This window comes from Silene latifolia, chromosome 3 (assembly GCF_048544455.1).
Source record: "Silene latifolia isolate original U9 population chromosome 3, ASM4854445v1, whole genome shotgun sequence".
Taxonomy (NCBI): Eukaryota; Viridiplantae; Streptophyta; class Magnoliopsida; order Caryophyllales; family Caryophyllaceae; genus Silene; species Silene latifolia.
This window is the reverse complement of record NC_133528.1, coordinates 71,033,938-71,057,520: the sequence shown is the minus strand read 5'-3', so window position 1 is coordinate 71,057,520 and position 23,583 is coordinate 71,033,938. Positions and strand designations below refer to the sequence as shown.

Below are 23,583 nucleotides of genomic sequence, written 5' to 3'. Positions count from 1 at the left end.
TTTACTACCTTATGTCTTTGAGTTTTAACATCTCTATTACTACTATTATTTAGGATGCTATTGGTGCCATAGATGGAACGCATATAGAAGCAGTTATTAGTGATCGTACTGGTACACCATTTTGAAATCGCAATGGTCGTAAGACCTGGAATGTGTTGGGTTGTTGTTCATTTGATGGGATTTTTACATTTATCAACGTGGGTTGGGAAGGAAGTGCCCATGATCTTACAGTATGGCGAGATTCTCTAACTGCTTCAAAATATGTTTTTCCTCATCCAACTGAAGGTAAGTATTAACTAATTTTCTTTATTTGTTTATAGCTCATTATTTTGCGATTCTCACGCAATTTTTATTTTACTTTGTAGGTAAGTACTATTTGGTGGACTCCGGATATCTTAATACTATTGGATATTTGTCTCCTATTTGCGATCCGAACGTCAGATCCCATTTGCCGGAATTTAAGCACAGACCACCTATAGGAATGTTAGAACATTTCAATTACCGACATTCTTCATTAAGAATGAAAGTTGAATGTGCGTTTGGTCAATTGAAGAAAAGGTGGAAGGTGCTGAAAACTATGCCCCAGATGTTACCAAAGTATCAGATGTCAATTATCGTTTCATGTTTTACACTTTATAATTTCATACGAATGTATAAGCTTGATATCCCAATTGTACAACATGATGCAGTTATTGGGAGAACAAATACAAATTTAGATGATAAAGATCGAATGAGCCTTATGTCTAAAGTGAGAATGGATATAGCTAAAGCTATTTGGAAAGATAACAATCCCGAAGAGCATGAAGATGGAGTGTCGCAAAATGACAACGAAGAAGAACATATGGAAGTAGATGATCCGAATAACTAAATTTTGTAATTTGCGTTGAATCTAAACATTTTTCACAATTGCAAGCATTTGATGTATTTGTTAGAAATCTATATCTCATTATTTAACATATTCATATATGTTTCAAATTAATTTAGTGATAAAATTAATTACAAATCTTATGCATACAAACTAAAATAGATGAGTGAATAAATCGTTTTTTCACCATATGATTTTCGGATTAAAAGAGCACAAGTGAGTTCTCCTACTCACTTGTTCTTGAGCTTCCAAATATTGGTTGAACAAGGTTCAAATTAGAACCTCTCCCAAAAGGATATACCCAAGATAACCCCTTAATAGATTAATATTACTTGATCTAGAACAATATTAATCTAACCAAAATTGACCCAAAATATTGTTTTTGTTCTCTAGTATTTCGGCCAAGAGAGGGAAAAATTATGGAGTATTTTCTATCTCTCTAAGTTCTTGTAATAATGTTAGAGAGTAGAATGTAATTACACTAGAAAAAGTTGTGTAGTGTAAAAGAGGAATGATTAAAGAAGAAACACTCTTCTTTTCTAGGTGGAAACCGAGTGGGGGGGAAGAAGGACCCAATGCATGGCCAAGATGCTCTTCACAAAAGTAATTAGGCATGCAAAGCTAGTCTATTAGGTTAATCATCATGTTTTCCACTTAACATAATCAACACAATTTTATCCTAAATACTCCCTCCATTTCGGTACACATACATAGAATGGATGAGTCCATTTTATTTGTGATTTTGTCAATATGTCACATGTGATACATTTCATAACATCTTATTTATAAAATGTATTTTTAACCATTAAAAATCAACATATTAATAAAATATGTCACTTATAAAATTAACATAGTAATTCACAATTACTTGTACCAAAAATGGTTTACCAATTTATAAATCACAACATCTTGTATTTATAATAAATTATTCATTCCGTTTCAATTGTTTCCGTAAACAATAATTTCATCTAAATAATAAAGCAATTCGATTACTTAGACCGTATCTTATTTAATCAAATTACAATGAGACACGTAAATATTACTTCCAAAATTGTCCGTCAATTTTAAGTAATTTAATTAACCCGTATCCTGATACGATCAACTAAATATTCAATTAAGAGTGTTACTCTTTAGGTATGACCTAAGGGGATCAACTGATCACCACCGTCGCACGACAGTAATGTCAAACTCTAATCAGCCAATCATTACCGATATGTGTGGACCAGTTGACAGTAAAAATACTTTCCCAAATGTATTCTTTAAAATGAGACTTAAACATGTGATCATTATGATCGACAATTGTGATCGCATTATTGTCGGAGGACACATATTCCAACAATCTCCCACTTGTCCTCGACAAGTGTGCGTCACCAATTTTCTTGTCCTATTACTATCTCCCACTCAATGCAAGGTGTCTTTCAGGTCGTACTTGCAAGTGATCATATCGAGAGTGGTTTCCTCGATCTGGAGAATAACTGATTGACCGGATTTATCTACCATAGATATCTTCCGAGCGTGGCCACGCATTTCCAGTTCATTACTCCTCGAGTGGCCCTGAGATATTGTTATAACCCTGACTAGGGGTGGACAATTCCTATCGCACTCATTCCCTTCGACTAGCCACAACCATCATAACCCAAAATATGCCCATTTGACCCCATTTACGAAGGTCGTAGTAACACAAATCAAAGTTAATCCAAATCGTGCCATCTTAGGTGAATAGTCTTTAGTCAAAAGAATCGACTCATTAGAATACTATAGTAGCTTTCGCCACGACCAGGCTATATAAATTTGCCAGAACTCTATAAGCGGTCATAAGGCTCGACAAAATGTTCCTAACAGTCTGCCTATGTGATCGACTGTTCATTCTCATATGACTCTATGGCACTTGAACTTGCCATCAATCGCATCACACTCTAGTCACTTCGAGACGTCGCCTCATAGAAGTGACTATGGGCAAATACTATGTTAATCCAGGTTCACTTTAACGGGGTTCAATATTGTCTCTACAACCCGTTTTGATGTAACAAAGTACAAAAGGAGTTTTCAGATAAAAAAAAACTCGAACGATAAATGTGATTATCGTATGAGTAGTCAATACTTGATTACTACTTCATATTCTATAATCCAGTTTGATCTTGAATGTAGTTGTTCATCTCAATTTAATTGAAATGACATGACTCATCATGTTAAGCCTATGAGAAGGCTTTGGTTAGTAGGTTTTATCAACTTCTTGTACCTTACTCAACCTTACTACATACTCGTTTTTCCTTTGTAATGTATACATTTGCATTACAAAACTTTCTGAGTACGTGTCGAGATCCAATCAAGACATAAGCCCTCTAGCCTTAGAATAGCTCCCACTGTTATCACAGTGTGCAGGACTCATCCTTCTTGCACATCTCATGATTGCAAGTGTACTCAATTTCCGTTGTAAATATTTCTCATTGTTCTTTATTGCCTAGAATGATTCTAGAAAATCTATTTCTTTAAATAACATAGCCACAATGGTATCTTAACCATCCTAATGTGTTTTGATTATGGTTTTGTCGAAAACCATGCGCAATCTCAATTGTCAATTGTCACTTGTGTAACACCCTTACACAAAATTGCATCAAAAACACTTTGCATTATATCCTTAATGCTTCTGCAAGAACTTAAGGGTAATCAATATGGCTACATGGTAATTATTACTTAAATTCGATTTTGAAACAATTCATCATACTCAAAGCATATGAAGTGTTATACATCATTACTTATTTAGTTGATCCGGCAGCGGAAGCAAATGGAATCAACCAAATATGTTCAACTCGATTGAACTAATCATGAATCTTATCAACATAAGACTTCTTATTTGATGCTAATATCATGTGGATTTATCTCCATAAAATCGGATATTCAAGATGTATTATATTACTCCAAAAGTCTTAAATCATTCCCAATGATCAATATGTCATCCACATATAAGACTAATTAAAATTTCCGTTACTCCCACTAAACTCCATGTATAAACACAACTTCTTGACTTATCGAGAAAAGTTTTATAACATGATCAAAACATTGATTCCAACTCACTGATGTCCTACTTAAGACTCTCTCTTAAGTTTCACATTATCTTAGGATTGCAAAAATCTACAAAACTCAAGACATGTATTGAATACATTCCTTCTAATTGAAGAAGTGGGTTTTAGATTCACTCGCTATGTATTTCATAATAATGAAACACAATCCCTAAGAAGATCCAAATAGACTTAAGCATTTCAACTAGTGCAAAACCCTTTGCCACCAATCAAGCTTTGAAATCTCTCTTTATTAGTGCAATAACCCTTTGTCACTAATCAAGCCTTTTTATTTCGGATTTTCATGGTTTCAAGCCTTGTATTGAGTTGTGACTTATATACTCTCATGTAAGTCATATATTCATTACTTTCCAGAAGTAATCAACTTGAATCAAACAATTTCTTTGTAAGTTGTAAGCTCTTTACTTTCTTAAAAGTAACACTAACTCATCATCTTCAACAAGTGATGACTTTAACCTCCTAGGTTTTGAAGAAACAACGTTTTACACAAAATCTCTCATGTAGTCAAGAAAGACCAGTTTCTTGCGACATAACATTTTTTGTGGCTAGCTCTTGAATAAATTTCTCCCACTCTGTCTTCTAGAAATAAACTTGTATTCTAAAAAGACAGCTTCACGAGCCACAAGCATGTTGTACTTGTGATTACAGTAAGAAAAATGAGCGTTTGTTTCTTTTGAAAAACTTACAAACATGGTACCTTACCATTTCATATTTCATATGAATCGTTTTAGATTTAGTGGAAAAATAATTTAGACAAAATGATAAAATCCCCAAAAGGATCAAGTAACTCAAAGTAACTTGATCGAAGTCCAAACCATATCGAATAACATTTGATTTCTTATCCAACCACACATTGTCCCATAATGCGTGCTAAGAGAGATTAACCTGTGATACTATATCACATTTCATTTGGCTTATATCAAAGTCTTCACTTTGATAACCCTATCACGACTAAATCGTGATTCTTTGAACACTTTGAACTTCTTCAAAGATTTCTCTATTTACCTTATTAAGTGAACATTTTAGCGTCAACTTAAATCGGTGGTAAAAGAAAATGATCAATCTAATTTGGATCAATGATTTACAACCTCGATCTCCTTTTCAACCAAAAAGGCACGAGACATCTTACTTTGAATACAAGATATATACCATAAGATCTAATGGTTTCAAGAGTACTCGATAACTCTTTGCGTTGATCATTCTAGAATTTTAAGGTTTAATCCTGGGATACCAATTTGAGTCTTTCATCATCTATATGATATATCATTCTAGTTTGGTTTAGAATATATTCACCTTGATAATGGGCTAGCCATACATCAAATCACGGTGTATAGGGTCACAAAAGTGAAACCTCTTTTGTATCTTAACAAGTTTATATTCTTATTTAGAGTTTATGCACTTAATAGTCATAATTAAGTACAACTCTAAACCCAAAAACTAGATTGAGTATACAATGACTCTATGTCTCAACATTATTGTTGCTAGTCGTCATATTCTAATCATTCTATGTATCGCATACAATGATGAAAACTACCACTGGTTTCTAATATAGACGAAGTAGTACTAGCAAAATTTATGTCAATCAAATAAATAAAGAACTAAGTCTTATTAGATGTCCCACAACTAACTTGCTTATTCTTTAACAACTTGGGGTAGTTTCCTTTCTAGTGTCCAACATTTAAGACAATGGAAACTTTATTGGTCGGGATTGATAGGTTTAGTATCGTTATTCTCAATAACTTTACTTTTAACATTACCTTGTATCAATTCCATTCTAATTTTACTTCTTTGAACCTCATTCCTTTCTTAACGGTTTAAGATAATGCTCCCACTTGTTTCAATGAGTCTTTGCTTTGAGAGGCAAAATTATATTCATGAAGACTACTCCTCATTTGATCCTTTAGTCTTAAAACTTTCATTGAAGTGGTTGCGTTATTTTGGTCTATTACGATTTCCGACAAATCTAATTACCAAAACAATTTATCGCTTCAAGGTACTTAATTCAATTAAGTATATGGAAAAACAATCCATTGTAAGTAGATGTGTTAGTCAAGAATCAAAAACTTGTTTGATAATGAATAACTTTAATCTATACTCTTTACAAGAGATCCTTAGCAATGGTTCATTTGAGATTTTAGAAGCAAATTCATATTTGTCTTTAGTTACGATGTTTTAATGGAGATTTGAATCAAAAATCGAAATGATATCGTATATGAATTGTGGTAAAGAAATAGAACAATATGATAACGGAATAATGAAAACAAAACATTCATCGTTATAATAATACTTGTAAATAACAAGTAAAGCATTTACATAGTGACCTCTACCCAACTATGATAAATGATTCCAAGATCCAAATTCATATTAACTTGGGGCACGGTGTGCCGAAATACCCTTTATTAATATAACTCGGTGGATTAACTCTTTAATCGATTCTACTTTTAGAACTCTTGGTCGATAAAATTACATTAATATTTATCTCTAGCCCGAATCACATCCGGAAATCGTCGTGAATACTTTCGTTGAGTTCAACCCAAATTTCGAATAAATGTGTCCATGATCCAAACTCATATCAACTTAGGGCACGGTGTGCCGAAATACCCTTCATTAACATAAATTCGGTGGATAGACATTTATCACCCACTTCCCTTACGTAACAAGGTGTGTACCCCGGTGTGGCCGAGTGCACTTCCTCACGAAATAGGTTTTCATGGTTTCTACTTTTTGGTAAGGCTATGTCTCAATTGTTTATTTTTAGCGAGAGGTCATGTCAATTTATTATCTATCACGTTTTAAGTGAACTAAAGCGGTGAACTACGATAATTGTAATTGACACGGTCGATATACTCGATAAAAAGATAATGCATGTTTTAGTTATGACGATTTAGCGATGCATGCAACATATAAATAAAATGCAAAGCATAAATTAAATCCTAGTATGGCCTTCCTAAAATAGAAAATCTAATTAACTATTACATATTCGGAAACCAACTCCATTGGTCCCTTGAACTTCGGTTTTGGCACGCATCTCGAGGTAACTCCGTCTTTATGTATCGCCTTCTTGAGTGACACCGTCTTCAAGGAACTCCGGAATAAATAAATTACATAACAAATTACATAATTTCCTATTATACATTTGTAATTAAAATAAAATAAATCTATTAAATTACAAAACGATGATACGAGATCACAATAAATTACAACCGAATCGATATTCCCATACATTTCGGGTAATACCAATTAAAAAACTAAGGCCATACTAAGTAAAAATTACATAATTCAAAATTGCATAAAATAAAATTATGACAATCATAAATAAAATGCAGCATTATAATATGTATGAACATGCCCAATTTTATGCTAAATCGCCTTTAAGGAGCCAATATCGTATATTAAACGGTTTTTACGGATTTGCGTGATTCAACCTTTTAAAATCACAATAAATTACATAAAATCATATTTATGCACAAGTTAATTACCCTAACCAACTTAGGGCTCAAAATTAGTCTCCACTAACTATTTGACTATAATTAACTTATATTTCTTAAAATTGTTCATTAATGGACTCAAAATTACAATAAAATGCTATAAACTTCAAATAAATCACAAAAATTTCAAATAAATTCAAAATTTGAAATTTAAACTCATGAACATTCTGAAAAAATACCATGACACTCATAATGTTCAAAAAATTAGGTTAAACTTTCGAAAAATTATCGGAAAAACTATGTTGCGGATTATCGGATTTATCAATTATAATCATAAAAACATGAGAAAAATTATATTCATCAACTTTTCAATTTTAAATCTGAAAAGGATAATAAAATGCAACATGTGACGTTTTTCCTTAGTCATGAAGTATGTTTTAGCAATTATTCACTAATTAAGTCACTATTTATGCTATTTTTCATCAAAAATTCATAAATCATGCATAAAAACTTCAATATAGCCTATTATTTTACACACATCTTGTAAAATTGCATGTGATAACATACTAAATTTCTATGACAAGATTCGAAATTTATCTCATATTAACCTATTTTTCATTTAAATTCGATTTTTATCATGAAAAATCCATATTTCGAGCATAAAAACTCCAAAAATTCTAAAAATTTCCAGATCATCTAAAAATAATATATGTGAAAACATATCCAAAAACCACTGGAAAATTCGAAGTTTAGCTAATTTTAGTCCGAAAATGACATTTTAATCATAAAATCACATTTTAATGCCATTATTATATAAAATGAACAATAAAAATCCATAAATTAACCAAAATATCCTAAATAAATTTTAGGATCAGAAACTTTAACATGCATAATAAATTTCGTGATATATCATAATAAACACAAATTTATAAGTTTTATATGTTAATCGTATAACTCGGAAAAACAATAACCGATTTGCATGCAAACAACCTAAGGCTCTTGATACCGCTTGTTAGAAATCTATATCTCATTATTTAACATATTCATATATGTTTCAAATTAATTTAGTCATAAAATTAATTACAAATCTTATGCATGCAAACTAAAATAGATAAGTGAAGAAATCGTTTTCTCACCATATGATTTTCGGATTAAAAGGGCACAAGTGAGTTCTCCTACTCACTTGTTCTTGAGCTTCCAAATATGGGATGAACAAGGTTCAAATTAGAACCTCTCCCAAAAGCATATACCCAAGATAACCCCTTAATAGATTAATATTACTTGATCTAGAACAATATTAATCTTACCAAAATTGACCCAAAATATTGTTTTTGCTCTCTAGTATTTCGGCCAAGAGAGGGAAAAATTATGGAGTATTTTCTATCTCTCTAAGTTCTTGTAATAATGTTAGAGAGTAGAATGAAATTACACTAGAAAAAATGTGTAGTGTAAAAGAGGAATGATTAAAGAAGAAACACTCTTCTTTTCTAGGTGGAAACCGAGTGGGGGGGAAGAAGGACCCAATGCATGGCCAAGATGCTCTTCACAAAAGCAATTAGGCATGCAAAGCTAGTCTATTAGGTTAATCATCATGTTTTCCACTTAGCATAATCAACACAATTTTATCCTAAATACTCCCTCCATTTCGGTACACATACATAAAATGGATGAGTCCATTTTATTTGTGATTTTGTCAATATGTCACATGTGACACATTTCATGACATCTTATTTATAAAATGTATTTTTAACCATTAAAAATCAACATATTAATAAAATATGTCACTTATAAAATTAACATAGTAATTCACAATTACTTGTACCAAAAATGGTTTACCAATTTATAAATCACAACATCTTGTATTTATAATAAATTATTCATTCCGTTTCAATTGTTTCCGTAAACAATAATTTCATCTAAGTAATAAAACAATTCGATTACTTAGACCGTATCTTATTTAATCAAATTACAATGAGAACCGTAAATATATTTCCAAAATTGTCCGTCAATTTTAAGTAATTTAATTAACCCGTATCGTCATACGATCAATTAAATATTCAATCAAGAGTGTTACTCTTTAGGTATGACCTAAGGGGATCAACTGATCACCACCGTCGCACGACAGTAATGTCAAACTCTAGTCAGCCAATCATTACCGATATGTGTGGACCAGTTGACAGTAAAAATACTTTCCCAAATGTATTCTTTAAAATGAGACTTAAACATGTGATCATTATGATCGACAATTGTGATCGCATTATTGTCGGAGGACACATATTCCAACAGTATTGACATTAATAATTTTTATTTTTATTTTATCATGACTCCTATTTCTGAACTAAAAATTTCGTTATTACACACTGCTGTCTATTTATATTTCAAAGAACCAGACGATGACGACGATAATAATAATAATAATAATAACAACAACAACAACAACAACAACAACAACAACAACAACAACAACAACAACAACAACAACAACAACAACAACAACAACAACAACAACAACAACAACAACAACAACAACAACAACAACAACAACAACAACAACAACAACAACAACAACAACAACAACAACAACAACAACAACAACAACAACAACAAAACAACAACAACAACAACAACAACAACAACAACAACAACAACAACAACAACAACAACAACAACAACAACAACAACAACAACAACAACAACAACAACAACAACAACAACAACAACAACAACAACAACAACAACAACAACAACAACAACAACAACAACAACAACAACAACAACAACAACAACAACAACAACAACAACAACAACAACAACAACAACAACAACACAACAACAACAATAGTAATAATAATTACAATACTAATAATAATTACAATAATATAGTTGAACTGAATCAAATCAATCGAATCAATCGAATCGAATCGAATCAACCGAGCCGAATCAATCAATCAACTAAACTAAACTGAAATTAAGTCCAAAAGAACAGGGCCTTAGTAATACATGATATTATATTTCACTTAGTTGGATATATATGGATGAAAAGCATATGCTTGTCAATCTTATGATGTAAATATAGAAAATCTTCTATTATATTGGAGTTCGAATTATACTATATAGCTAGCAATAACAAGTCGGGGCTAAAAATTGAATACTACGAGTAGTATATTTCCAGACATTCGTAACTGACATTTGGGCAAACAAAATGGTTACAGTTGAACAATTAGGATGGGTAACAAAAACCTTTAGACATTAAATTTTATACTGGCCAACAAATATCACATTATGTTGTGCTAAAAATACATTATGGGCAACGACCAATATTGACGCCAAAAACTCAATATTTGGACGACGATATTCGTTTCGATGCACAAAGCAAATTTTGGGCAACGATGACAAATTGTTGCACATTAACATATTTGGACGACAAAAAGGTGTTTTGTCGCACAAAATATAATGGGCGTCGAAGCCACGATGAAACGATTTTCGTTGCACAAATATATGGGCGACGAAAATATGACTTTGTGCGACGAAATGTTTTGTCGCCCAAAGCTGTTTTTTTTGTAGTGTCTACACACGTACTTAGAAAATTTCATGTAATTAGGGATTTCATTGAAAGAAAGGAAGTAGCGATTTGTAAGCTTGGAACGGATGACAACGTAGCTGATCCATTGACCAAACCTTTATCGCAAGCAAAGCATGACCATCATGTTGTATCCATGGGTCTAAGGCGTATGCCAAATTTGTATTAGATTATAAGATATGAAAAGAAAAACCTTTGTTTTTGGTTCATATATGATAATCGCATTTGTTGTTTGAGTTTATTTATACAAACTCGTTTATTAATTACTTTGTCTTATCCAAATGGGATGTAGAGACAAATTGAACCTCATTAAAGTGAACTGGATTGACATGGTATTCGCCCCTAGTTACTTATATGAGGTGACGTCTCGAAGTGACTAGAGTGTGATGCGATTGATGGCAAGTTCAAGTGCCATAGAGTCATATGGGATGACTAGTCGATCACATAGGCAGACTGTATGGGGCACTCTGTCGGGAAGTGACCGCTTATAGAGTTCTGGTAATTCATAAAGCCTGGTCGTGGCAAGAGCTACTATAGTATTCTTATGAGTCAATTCGCCCAAGTTGGCACAAATTTCTGATTAGCTTTGATTATACTCTACGACTTCGTAAATGAGGTCAAACTGGGTATATTTTGGGTTATGATGATCTGTGGCTGAACAAAGGGAATGATGCAATAGGAATTGTCCACCCCTTGTCAAGGTTGTTTGAAATCTCAAGGCCACTCGAGGAGTAGTTAACTGGAAATGCGTGGCCACGCTCGGAAGGTATCCATGATAGATAATTCCGGTCAGACAGTTACTCTCCAGATCGAGGAAACCACTCAAGATATGATCAAGTGCAAGTACGACCTGCAAAACACCTTGCATTGAGTGGGAGATTGTAATAGGACAAGAGAATTGGTGACGCACACTTGTCTCGGACAAGTGGGAGATTGTTGGAAAATGTGTCTTCAACAATAGTGCGATCACATGATTTAAATATCATAATCTCATACTAAGAATACGTGAGGGATGATTCTTTAAATAGTCAACTGATCGTCATTAATCGGTAATGATTGGCTAACTAGAGTTTGACATTACTGTCGTATGACGGTGGTGGTCAGTTGATCCCTTTAGGTCACACCTATAGGATGAGGCCCAAATAGATGTTTAATTAATTGTATGCGATACAGACTGACTAATTCCTTAATTATGGGAGTGCGATTTTATGTCTTATTGTAATGTGATTAAATATGATTTAATTTAGTAATTAAGTGTTAAATTATTAAATTAGTTAAGGTTTTATATAAGTTTTGAGGTAGAGGTAATTAGTTATTTAAAGTTACAACGAGTTGTAATTTTAACTAACTAGCAATTATATGACCCATTATATGTTGATATAATGGTAGTATACTACTCAAAAAGTGGAGTGTATATTATATTATTAATTGTAATATTAAGTGTTAAATGATTACATTAATAATTAATTATGTAAGATAGTTAAACATATGACTTATAAGCATTTGTGGGACAAATGACAAAAGGCAAAAATGGACCAAAATGGCTCCATAATTCCGGCCAAAAGAGAGAGCAAAATATGCTTGATACGTGCATTTTATACAGTCCTTTTTGGCCTTTTTATGCACGTATTTCTATGCTATTATCGTAGTTTTATGCTACGAAATGCCCCGAATATGCTACTTTGGTTTGTTTTGTTCTATTTGCAGGGATGGACCAGAAAGTAGTGAAATCAAGCCGTTTATCGTCCGTTTAGCATGCATTTGGAGGAAGAGTGAATTTGGAGCGGAAATGTTGCTGTTATGGGATGCGTGAAGCCATTTCGGAAGCTAAAAAGACAAATCAAAGCTGAAACTAACGGAATTGTGAGCTGCTGAAGTCAAATATCACTCGATCGAGTGCTTTATAGGTCGATCGAGTGCTTTTGGATCAAATAATAGGTCGATCGAGTACTTATTTAAGTCGATCGAACAGTGTCTATTTAGGGTTTACTCGATCGAGTAGATTTTCTACTCGATCGAGTGGTTTCTATTGGGCTCGGGCCTTATTAGCTTTAATCCGTCATTAGGTTAAATAAAAGTTCTATTTTCTTATAAATAGGAAGAGGGACGTCATTTGTAACTCTCTTCTTCTCTTCCCTATCTCATACACTACTTTACAATACTTTCTTCCTGTTACTTTTCTACTGTTCTCTGCTCTTTTCCCGGATTCTTTTCACTGTAACTTTCTCTCTTTCCCTTTTCTCCTTTATTTATGTTTTTGTTTATTTCTCTTTTCATTTCTGTTCCTCCCTTTATTATGTTTAGCTAATTCTCTCTGCTAGGATTAGGGGAGTCGATGATTGTCGTTAATTGTTAATTAGTTTGCAGATCTGTTGTTGTTATTATGTCTCTGTTGTTTATCACTGCTTTAATTGTATCCTGCTAGTTGAGTCGACACAATTAGCTTATTTAATATTGGTAAGCCTTGACCTAGACCGGAAGGTTGGAAGGGGTGAGACCTGCAGTGAGCATTAGGGCACTTTAGTGAGGGCGGAAGCTAAGCTATTAGTGTTTAGGGCGAATTGAGACCGGAAGGAGATATTCGTTGCCCCTTAGACCGATACAACTGACTGATCTGTGACCTTAGCTGCAATTGACTGATAATCATTGATGACCCGACATCCTAGTCCCCTTTTCTTATTATTAATCTCTCTTTTTATTTCCTCTTGCCTCTATTTCAGTAGTTTAATTAAATCAATTAAAACCCCCATCTTGTGACCTCAGACGGACTAAATTGACAAGTAGATAGTGACCGCCTCCCTGTGGAGATCGACCCTACTTACCGCTGACTTCTGTTAGTTGTACTTAGGTATTTATTTTTGGTACTGAAACGACGGTATCAATGCTCCTTTTGTCTTTTGTTTATTTTGATTAGAGTGTGATAGTGACACATCACACAAGCTTTAATCATACTACATCTTACAAAATCCTACCTACACTATAGCTATAAGTAAAATAAGAGAAAAATATTCCTCCCCATGCATAAAGAGCAACCGGTTTTGGCTCTTTAAATGGGGATTTGTTGCTCATTTTTCTCTCTTGCTACTTACTTGCTTTCACTTGTATTTCCCTCACATGCAAATTGCTAAAAACTCTCTCAAATACTAATACTCTCCAACTATTACTAGAGGTAGGTATACTAGAAATATTAGTAATATTAAGGTAATATTTCTACTACATATCTAGTTAATATTAGTAGGAATTTTTGGGATTAATCTTGGGTGCAACTTATTGGAGTGTCTTCTATACTTGGAGTCTTAGGAGGATCATCCATCATATTAAGCTCAAGAACAAGTAAAGGAAGGTTACCTTACTTGTGCCCATATTTTCGAACCAACCATCAATGTAAGGGACATTGTTTTTCTCATAAATCTCTTATTTTGTTATGCATGCACTAGATCTAAAAAACAAATAATTAAGAAGTTAATTAGTTCACTATTAGAGGAGTCTAATAATAGGTATATGAACCTAACAAAACATTACTGTAATAACTAGGCAAAAGACCTCGACATTCATAGACAACAAAAGCATGATTTGCCCAGCCCAATGCCACACCAAATTCAGAAACAACTTAAAAAACAAGCGTATGGCATACCTTATGTTGTAACAGCTCATATGCAGTCGAAATCTGAGGTATTAGTGACTCGAGTGCCTCATTTCCATACCTACTAATTATTATTAATTTGCATCAAATCAATAACCCAAGCATGCTACTTTATCTCTGTTATTAGAAGATGTCATAAAAAATTCATGAAATCCTTACTTGGCCAACATAACCATCCAATGCTCTTGTTTCTCTAGAAATTCAAAAACTTCTTCCAGTTTTCCTAAATAGAAGTTTGATTTAAATATAAAACTGAATTGCCATGTGCAGAAAGAGTAATTCCTTCGATGTGACTGATTACCGGAATTAGTATAAGTAATTAGCATAATATAAATACGAAAAACACAATCTAGTCTGATTTCCGTTACTTTGTTACTGTGGCACCTTAAAAATATTTGTATTCAATGGTACAATTCAACAACAGCAGTTATGTTTGATTTTTTACGGCAATGAAGCTCAATTGCAGCAAGCCGGATTGCACACTTGTCGTTCAATTGAGCTACTATAAGCGACAATATCCAATTATCATCATCTAAATTGATGAATATAAAACCTAATTTCGACTCATTAGACTAATTTAATCGATGAATCGAAAAACTGAAGACAAAAAATTACAAACCCTAACTTTAATCAGTTTCAAGTCTTTACCTCGTTGAATCCCCAACGTCCATTGATGAAGAAAGCATAACGAGGTTGAATTTACATAGCCTTGAATGCGATCGAATTGAGAGAAAGATTAGTAGCTTCGCGGACCTACAATTTTGATGTTCTACCATAAAGGAAAAAAATTGTTCTGCGAGTTTCGATGAGAGAGAAAAAAAAGACTAGAATTAAAAATGTTAAATGACGGAGGATTGGGGGAGTCTAAGGGTGTGGGAGTTAGTTGATTAATGTCAGCCCTTTATTTCTTTCTATTTCCTTGAGATCTAATGGTTGTGAGAGGTTCTCACGGTTCTCATTATACTAGTGGTTCTCACCGGATCTCGACCCTATATATATATATATATATATATATATATATATATATATATATATATATATATATATATATATATATATATATATATATATATATATATATATATATATATATATATATATATATATAGTGTCGAGATCCTATGAGAACCACCCTTCCTGATGCGTGCCTTTTGTATGCGTTTATTCACTTGCTTGGCACGCATTTCTATGAGTTTATTTGATTATTTCATTCTATTTCCTCCCGTATTTGTTACTTGGGTGTGTTTCATGTCTCTTGCAGGTTTTGAGACACATTTATGCATTTAGAGGCCAAATTAGTTCGACAATGGAACAAGAGAGAAGCTTAGACGAGCTTGGGAGAGAAGGACTGAAGTTTTATACAGGCTGTCTATCGACAGGCCTCCTATGTCTATCGAACATCAGTTACATATGTCGTTAGACATTGTCCAAACGACACAGACTCCTTGAATGTTGAAGATTTTGGCGTTGTCTATTGACTAAGTCTCCTATGTCGATTGACTTGCCCCTCCATGTCGATAGACAGAGTGCTATATGTCGTTAGACATGACCATTAGACACAGTTTCACGTTATATTGAAGGCTTTACTCAATGTCGATCAACCAAGTCTCTATGTCGATAGACCACTTGCTCTATATGTCGATAGACATTGTTCATTCGACACAGGAGGAACACTGTTGGAGAGTTTTGCTCTTGTCGATCGACCAAGCCCCATTGTCGATCGACATAGTACACGGATAGTCGAGTTTTGCATTTAGTTTGTTTAATGTTTTGGGCTTTAGTATAAAAGCTCTTGTATTTTTCTATTAGGTTTACACTTTTACACTTTTATTTTGGGGATGCAAGCAGACAGTTAGAAACATTATTACGTACTCTCTTCTCAAAAACTTTAGATCTAGAATTTATTCTCCTTCTCTATTGCTCATACTCAATTTCCAATCGGTAATTTTAATTCCCTTTTCTCCTTTTCGTTCATCTTGTTTAATTGCTATATTTTCTCTTCTTATTATTGTTAGTTTTATTTTATGTTATTTAATTTCTCAATTAATTTAATTATGTATTCCTTCCCTCTATCGTCTTATTCAATTGTTATCGCAAGTTTCAATATGAGTAGCTAAATCTCCTTTTGCTAGGATTTAGGGGAGACATGGATTGAGACGGTCTTAATTGATTAATTGTACTGGTGAGCCCCCGACCTAAGATCGAAAGCCTGTAAAGAGTTAGACTTGTCACACACATTAGAGTGCCCTAGTAAGTTGCGAGAGCCCGCTAGAAGCATTCTAGGGCGAATAGCGGGCCGTGAGGACCTTTTCACTGCCTTGTAGACCGGTAATTGAGAGTTTTGAGACTGACCTATGACCCTACCTATACCCCGTAATAATCCATGTTGAACCGATGTCCTAGCTCCTTTCTCTTATATTTTTCTCGACTCAATTTCTCTCTTTAAACCTTTGATTTTATCGCTTTAGTTTGGAATAAAAATTAAACAAACCCCATTTGGTTACTTAGACAGACTTGAATTTGCAAATAGATCGCAATTAGCCTCCATGTGGATACGATCCCGACTTCCCTGACTATATTAGTTAGAGACCTAGTTGGTTATTTTTTATAGGTTGTGACAGCCTCATCAAATTTTGGCGCCGTTGCCGGGGAGGCGACGCATTTTTTCTATTTGTTTTATTTTAATTTGTCTCTTGTCTCAAGGAACCTGTGTTCCTTGAGGCCGTTTCTCACCTTTCAGTGCTAGTTTTGTTTATGCCCAGGTCTTTCAGGTCTGAGCTCATACCGTTTGATCCAGAACCAGAAAGAATTCTCCGTGCTAGACGAAACTTTTGGAAGCAGATATATCAAGCAGAAGACTTGAGTACGCTTGATTTAGCTTACGCCGCTTTTATTGCAGAAAATCAGTCTTTAGAGGAAGACACATCTACTTCTGCCCCTACTATGATCATGGCTACATTAGCAAGCCATTCAGAGCCCACCCTTGCATCCATTCCTAAGGGATTCAAGTTGCCAACCACCGATGATGGTACCTTTGAGATCTGTCCGTCCTATATTAACCTGGTAGAGCGAAACATGTTTGGAGGAGCAGCTACTGAAGATCCTGCCAAGCATATGGAGAAGTTCGTTATATACTGTTGCTCAATCCCTTTGACTGCCGGGGTAATGCAGGACCAAGTAAAACAAGTTCTATTCTCTTTTTCTATGCGAGATGGTGCTGCAGAGTGGTTGCGTGATTTGGACATGGAAGCAAATGCTATTACTGACTGGAATACACTCGCTCTTGCATTCTACAAGAGGTATTTTCCACCACAGAAGACAAATGCTCTTAGAAGCCAAATCACGAGTTTTAAACAGGGCCCCACTGAAGACCTCAATGAGGCATGGGTTCGCTTCAGAGACTAGTCCGCTATGTTCCCTATCATGGTTTCCATATCTGGTTTTTATGCAATCAGTTTTATAATGGGCTAGATGACGACCATAGAGCCTTACTTGATTCTTCTGCCAATGGGAGGTTTTAAAACAACACTACTGATGCCAATGCTTGGAAATTGATCGATGAGATAGCTACTCACACTGCTGAGTATGGTAACCCCAGAGGTAGTACAAGAGGGGGTAGTTCAGATGGCGCCGTTGGAGCTCAGTTAGAGGCATTGACTGCACAAATTGCAGAGCTAAAGACTACCCAATCTTTGGTTAAACAGCAGACAGTCCATGCTTTGGTTCAACAAGAGGTCCCTTGTAGAAGATGTGGTACTAATGGTCATGTTGCAGCTGGATGTATGAGTACTATAGAACAAGTTCATGCCTATCAGTCTTTCAAGCAAGGTAGCCCGTACTCCAATTTCTACAATGTGTAAAATCCTACCCCGCCGCCGACCAATGCGTATTTCATTCCTCAGAATCGTGGTAATCAACCACAAGGGAACTTTAATAGGCCGCCTCAAAAACAGTTTCAACAAATGCAACCTCCTCCTCAAGCTTCAAACAGTGATATGTCGGACATTAAAACCATGTTACAACAGCAAATGGCGGCTTCACAGAAGCAGGAGGCTATAATTAATCAATTGTTGGCTCACAATAAAATTTTGGACAATCAAGTTGCTAAATTATCAAGCCAAAATTCAAGTAGGAAGCCGGGTGCCTTGCCTTCTCAGCCAGATAAATCACATGAGATGGTTAATGTTATCAACCTAAGGATTGGTTTTACTTATGACGGACCGGTGATGCCTAAAGATGATGCTGACTTGGTTATTGAAGAATCGAATGTCAATCACAAGATTGTTGATCCATTGCCTATTGCTGATGATTCGACTTCTAGTACTGCTAAGAAGTCAAATGCTGATAAAGAGAAAAAAGCTGCTGAGCCACCAATTGTGATCAAGCTCCCATTTCCAGCCCGACAGTTGAATACCAAACTTGATCAAAAATTTGGAAAGTTCATCAAGCTAGTCAAGAATCTCCAGGTATCCGTTCCATTCACAGAACTCATTACTCAGGTACCTTCTTATGCTAAATTCATGAAAGAAATTTTGACTCGTAAGAGAAGTTTTGATGAGGTGGAGACTATTGCTTTTACAGAGGAGTGTAGTGCACTCCTACAAAATAAATCTCCACCTAAGTTAGCTGACCCAGGTAGTTTTTCTATCCCCTATTCCATAGGCACCCATACTATAGATAATGCTTTATGTGATTTGGGTGCCAGTGTCAATGTCTTACCTTTATCTTTAGCTAAAAAGATAGGTTTGACTGAGTTTAAATGCACCAATATGACTGTCCAAATGGCAGACCGTTCCTTGTCTCGACCTTTGGGTATCCTAGAAGATGTTCTTATGCGGGTTGGGAAGTTCTTTATACCCGTTGATTTTATTGTGTTGAACATTCCCGAGGATACCTATACCCCTATTATCTTAGGGAGACCATTTTTGCACACTGCTGGTGCAATTATTGACGTAGGAGCCAGGACTCTGACATTTATGGTGGGGGATGAGAAATTGACATACATGCAATCTAATGTTCATAGGGCACCTATGCAAGTTGTACCTTGTCATGTTGTTTCCCCTATAGAATCTGATAGGGTAGCTGATAGTCCTATAGTTGAGTCATGTCTTGTTATTGTTGTGACACCTCCGCCCCATGTTGGGAGCAAGATGGAGGACCATACTATTGTTTTTTTTTCTCCAGGACATGACATGTTGAACTCCTAAAAGGATTTGGGAGATGGAATTGGTGCTTTGGGTCCAAAGTTTATAGCTGGAGATGTTGATTACGGCGGAATGCCAAGAGATTCGGTGTCGCGTGCAAAGAAGGAACACCCGAGGGTTAAGTGTAGTGAGTTAGCCTGCGCGACGATATGCCCTTCTATTTTCGCAGAAAAGGTAAAGTGGTGGCCTAAGGCCCAAATCAAGAATGCCGAGGGTACCTCATTCAGTCAGCAGCCATGTTGTGGGCTGTTCAGTTGTTTTGGTAAATGAGGTGACAGAGGTCGAGCGGGACTATATAAACCAGCGCTGACCGGGAGGCAACCCGGATTGTAAAAGTTTTGTACAAGTGTGCTTTATTTTAGTTTTTAATTAGCATGTTTGTAATACTCCGTATTTTGATAATAATTTATGAAAGTAATTTATGTAATTTAATAATTGATTAAAGACATTTCGAATAGTAATTATAATAAGACGTTAATTAAATAATAAATTAATAATGCAAGTCGGGAATTGGGTTTAGCTAATATTTAGCATTGGGCCGTGTGCCATTGTTATTTGGGCCGAAACTTATTAAGTTGGTATGAGTGTAATCGGGATTTGTATCGGGAATTAATAATAATATAATATGGAAATAATAATATAAAGGTAATAATAATGATATCAATAATAATAATAAAGTTATGGCAATAATAAATTAGTAAATATTATATGAGGAAATCTTAGTTATGGTAAGATTAATAATACATGTAATAATAATATAATTTTTAATGGTAATAATAATAATGGTAATTCCTATACTAATTAGAATAAGGTAAATTATAGTTTCCTAGTTGACCTCGCTTTCTCTCTAATCTTACACTATAAATACCATGATAAATCTGAAAATATAATTCACAATTCACAAAGAAGAATAAAGAGCTTTTAGAGACGGAATTAGCAAGCGATATTAATAGGTAACAACTTTTAATCTCGTTTTATTTTTTTATACAGCTGAATGTCAGACGATCTTAAGACACTTATAAACTGACCCAAACCTTGACGGAATCAGACCAAACTTTGGGAGGTAGTTCGTGGGGTTGCAAGGGTTGGAATGGGTGTAGAGGTGGTGTCTGGGAAGGCCTAGGGTGGCGGTGGCAGGTGCCTAAAGGTGGCTGGTCAGGGGGGTTACGGGTTTTGGTCGTGGGGTTTTGAATGGGTAATTGGACCCATAAACGGGACTAACTTGACCTGGGTTGTGATGGTTTGGCTTCAGGGGATTGGGTCGACCACGGTGGGGGTGTTGGTAGGGTAGCTGGTGGTGGTTGGTGTTGGTGTTGGTCGGGATTTCGCGAAACAGGGGAGAGCAGGGGGGTAGTTGTCGCGGGGTTTAAGGCATGAGTTTGTGAGTTTCTAGTGGCGGTTTAGTTGGTGGTTAGGGGTGAGTTGGATGCTCTGGGTTGCAAGCTGGTGGTGGCTAGGTCGGGTAGTGACGGTGGTGTCGTGTGGTGTTGATGGTAGCCGGGTAGAATAATGACGGGTTTTCGGTTTTGGCCTGGTAGTGTTGTTGCTGATTGTTGTCTATTGTTGTTACGGTGGTGGGTGGAGGTGTCATGGGAGAAGGTCGGGTCTGGTGGTTGTGGTCAATTTGGTGGGTTGTGGATGGTCTGGTGTTTGTGGGTTGTCGAGGTGTCATTGTTGTTAGGTGTGTGCGTGTCTCTCGTGTGTATAGGAGTTAGTATATGGGTTAACATGAGTTAGTTATGAGTTAGTTAGAGTTATGAGTCAGGAGTGGAGTTGGGTTTGAAACGTGTTTTTGAATTATATTATACGAGATTATAATTGACGTAATTAATTAATTTATAATAAGTGAATCGAGTTTTAATAATCGTAAACCTTTAATAATTATAATAAATAAATTGGTTTGAATAATTTGTATACCAAACGGAATAAATAAATGAATAATTGAATTGAATTGAATTATAATTATTTATGATTAGGTGACGGTATTGTTGAGAAGCTTATATTGGATTTCTACTAATTGGATTGCGTAATTGGAGTGCTTGCTTTCGAGGTAGGATAACTACTCAACTCGTTTTCGTTTGTGGGATTGAATGGATGCGTAAGTTATTATTGTTTTATTGGATTGGATTATTCGTATTGGCATACTATTTTATCGGTTATCCTCAGTCTTGGACTGAGACGACATTTGTGTTTATATTGCGGGACATGAGATTGTTATGAGAATCCTCAGTCTCGGACTGGGACGACAATGAGTTATGAGATATCCTCGATCTCGGGACGGGACGACAATTGTGTTTATCCCCGGCCAGGAGTTGGCGGGACGACGGTGTGGTGGAGCCTCGGTCAGGGACCGGGACGACTAGGGTGAATATGATGGAGAAATGGTGGTGGTATTTATTCCACGTGCTTACATCTGTTAAAGTTTGTATTTTAATGTTGTGTGATTATCCTACTCAACCTCGCGGTTGACTGTGTATTCGTGAACACCTGCGGTGAACCGTTTTATGGGGAGCAGATTTGACAGGTACAAAAGATTAGCTGACTTGGGAGCAATGGGATGAGAGCTCGATATGGACCATAGTTGAAGTCTAGAACACATAGATTAATTATATCACTTTATTTATTTCCGCTGCGAGTTGTAAATATTTTTATATTAAGTTTTAGTTGATTCATTTGTAATAAACATGTGATCGCTAAGTTTTAATTTAAAGTACTTTGGTATTGTTGTACTTTGTTATTCACTACCTCGGGAAACCGAGATGGTAACAGTCCTATTTATTTGGGAATGTCTAGCTAAAGACTCCTAAATAAATGGGGGTGTTACAATGTTAGTGTGGTTTTAATGAATATAATTTTGGGAAGAGACTTAATTTTCATCTGAGTTTCACGCAGGTCCTTATATGCGTGATAGAGTTTGATGCTGAAGACCCCAACTTTACGAAAATTGATTGGTGGTAGCTGGCCACGACCTCCCTATTTTTGATGCTGGTTTGGGGAGGTCAATTTTGCAACAATTGCGAGTTCTCTTTTCCTAATTTTTATTCATTTGCATTCATCTTGTTCGTATGCCCTTTCCCCTATATGTTTGATGCTGCTGTTGTTTGCTGAATACAATGAGGACATTGTATGATTTGGTTTGGGGAGGATATACATATGTCTGTGTTGCAACCATATGCATATTTCTTGCATTTCCGCATGCATTTATTTCAAAATACCAAAAAAATTGAAAATTTTCAAAAAAAATACAAAAACATGTTTGCATTTACTTTGCATTTAGGTAGAGTCTTAGGTTGAGTCGGAGTGGTTATATACTGATGATGACATTGCTTTTATACTCTTGCTAACTCGTTTAAGCCTTGCATTTTTGACACCCAATTTTGAGAAATTCATTTGCCTAATCTACGAGCTTTTGATAATTTCTACCAAACGATAGACTTGACTATATGTTGGCAAACTACTCACAAATTCTAAGGTTTAGAGCATAATAAATCGGTGACACTCATGACCGGTTTCATTTAGGATGTGAGTAGTACTCCTTACATGGCATGTAACATCAATTTGCATAAGCATGAAATTTGTCTCTTATTGCCTACATACACTCGGGTTTGTGGCAGTGACACATGTAGAGAGGCGACCCTTCCTTTATGGTTTACCCCTATTAGCCTCACATTAGCCAAATTTCCCTTGTTTTGACCAACTTATTCAACAACATTCCTATATGGCCTACCCTTGTCAAGCTAGTCTTATTGGTAAGTTTTGGAAGCCTTGTTGTGGTCATTTTAT

The 23,583-nt window shown here is 35.2% G+C and overlaps 2 protein-coding genes and 1 non-coding gene across 3 annotated transcripts; 2 read left to right on the top strand and 1 right to left on the bottom strand.

The window, feature by feature from the left end:
- Nucleotides 1-125: 125 nt before the first annotated feature.
- LOC141647716 (uncharacterized) lies at nt 126-956 on the top strand. Its single transcript, XM_074456013.1, has 2 exons — nt 126-285; nt 366-956. The coding sequence occupies exon 2, from the start codon at nt 482-484 to the stop codon at nt 866-868; it is 387 nt and encodes a 128-aa protein (XP_074312114.1). The 5' UTR covers nt 126-285; nt 366-481; the 3' UTR covers nt 869-956.
- A 16,964-nt stretch (nt 957-17,920) lies between these two features.
- On the bottom strand, nt 17,921-18,026 carry LOC141650359 (small nucleolar RNA R71). The gene has a single exon (XR_012546398.1). It is a non-coding gene; the product is annotated as a small nucleolar RNA R71 (small nucleolar RNA).
- A 532-nt stretch (nt 18,027-18,558) lies between these two features.
- Nucleotides 18,559-20,070, top strand: LOC141649199 (uncharacterized). The gene is made up of 2 exons (XM_074457894.1): nt 18,559-19,674; nt 19,807-20,070. The coding sequence occupies exons 1-2, from the start codon at nt 18,559-18,561 to the stop codon at nt 20,068-20,070; spliced, it is 1,380 nt and encodes a 459-aa protein (XP_074313995.1).
- The last annotated feature ends 3,513 nt before the right edge of the window (nt 20,071-23,583 follow it).

Excerpts from the sequence above, each read along its gene's own strand:
- LOC141649199 (XM_074457894.1), top strand. The coding sequence starts at position 18,559 with ATGCAACCTCCTCCTCAAGCTTCAAACAGTGATATGTCGGACATTAAA. Across the intron at positions 19,675-19,806 it reads CCCCTATAGAATCTGATAGG|GATTTGGGAGATGGAATTGG; the intron begins GTAGCTGATAGT and ends AACTCCTAAAAG.
- LOC141647716 (XM_074456013.1), top strand. The coding sequence starts at position 482 with ATGTTAGAACATTTCAATTACCGACATTCTTCATTAAGAATGAAAGTT.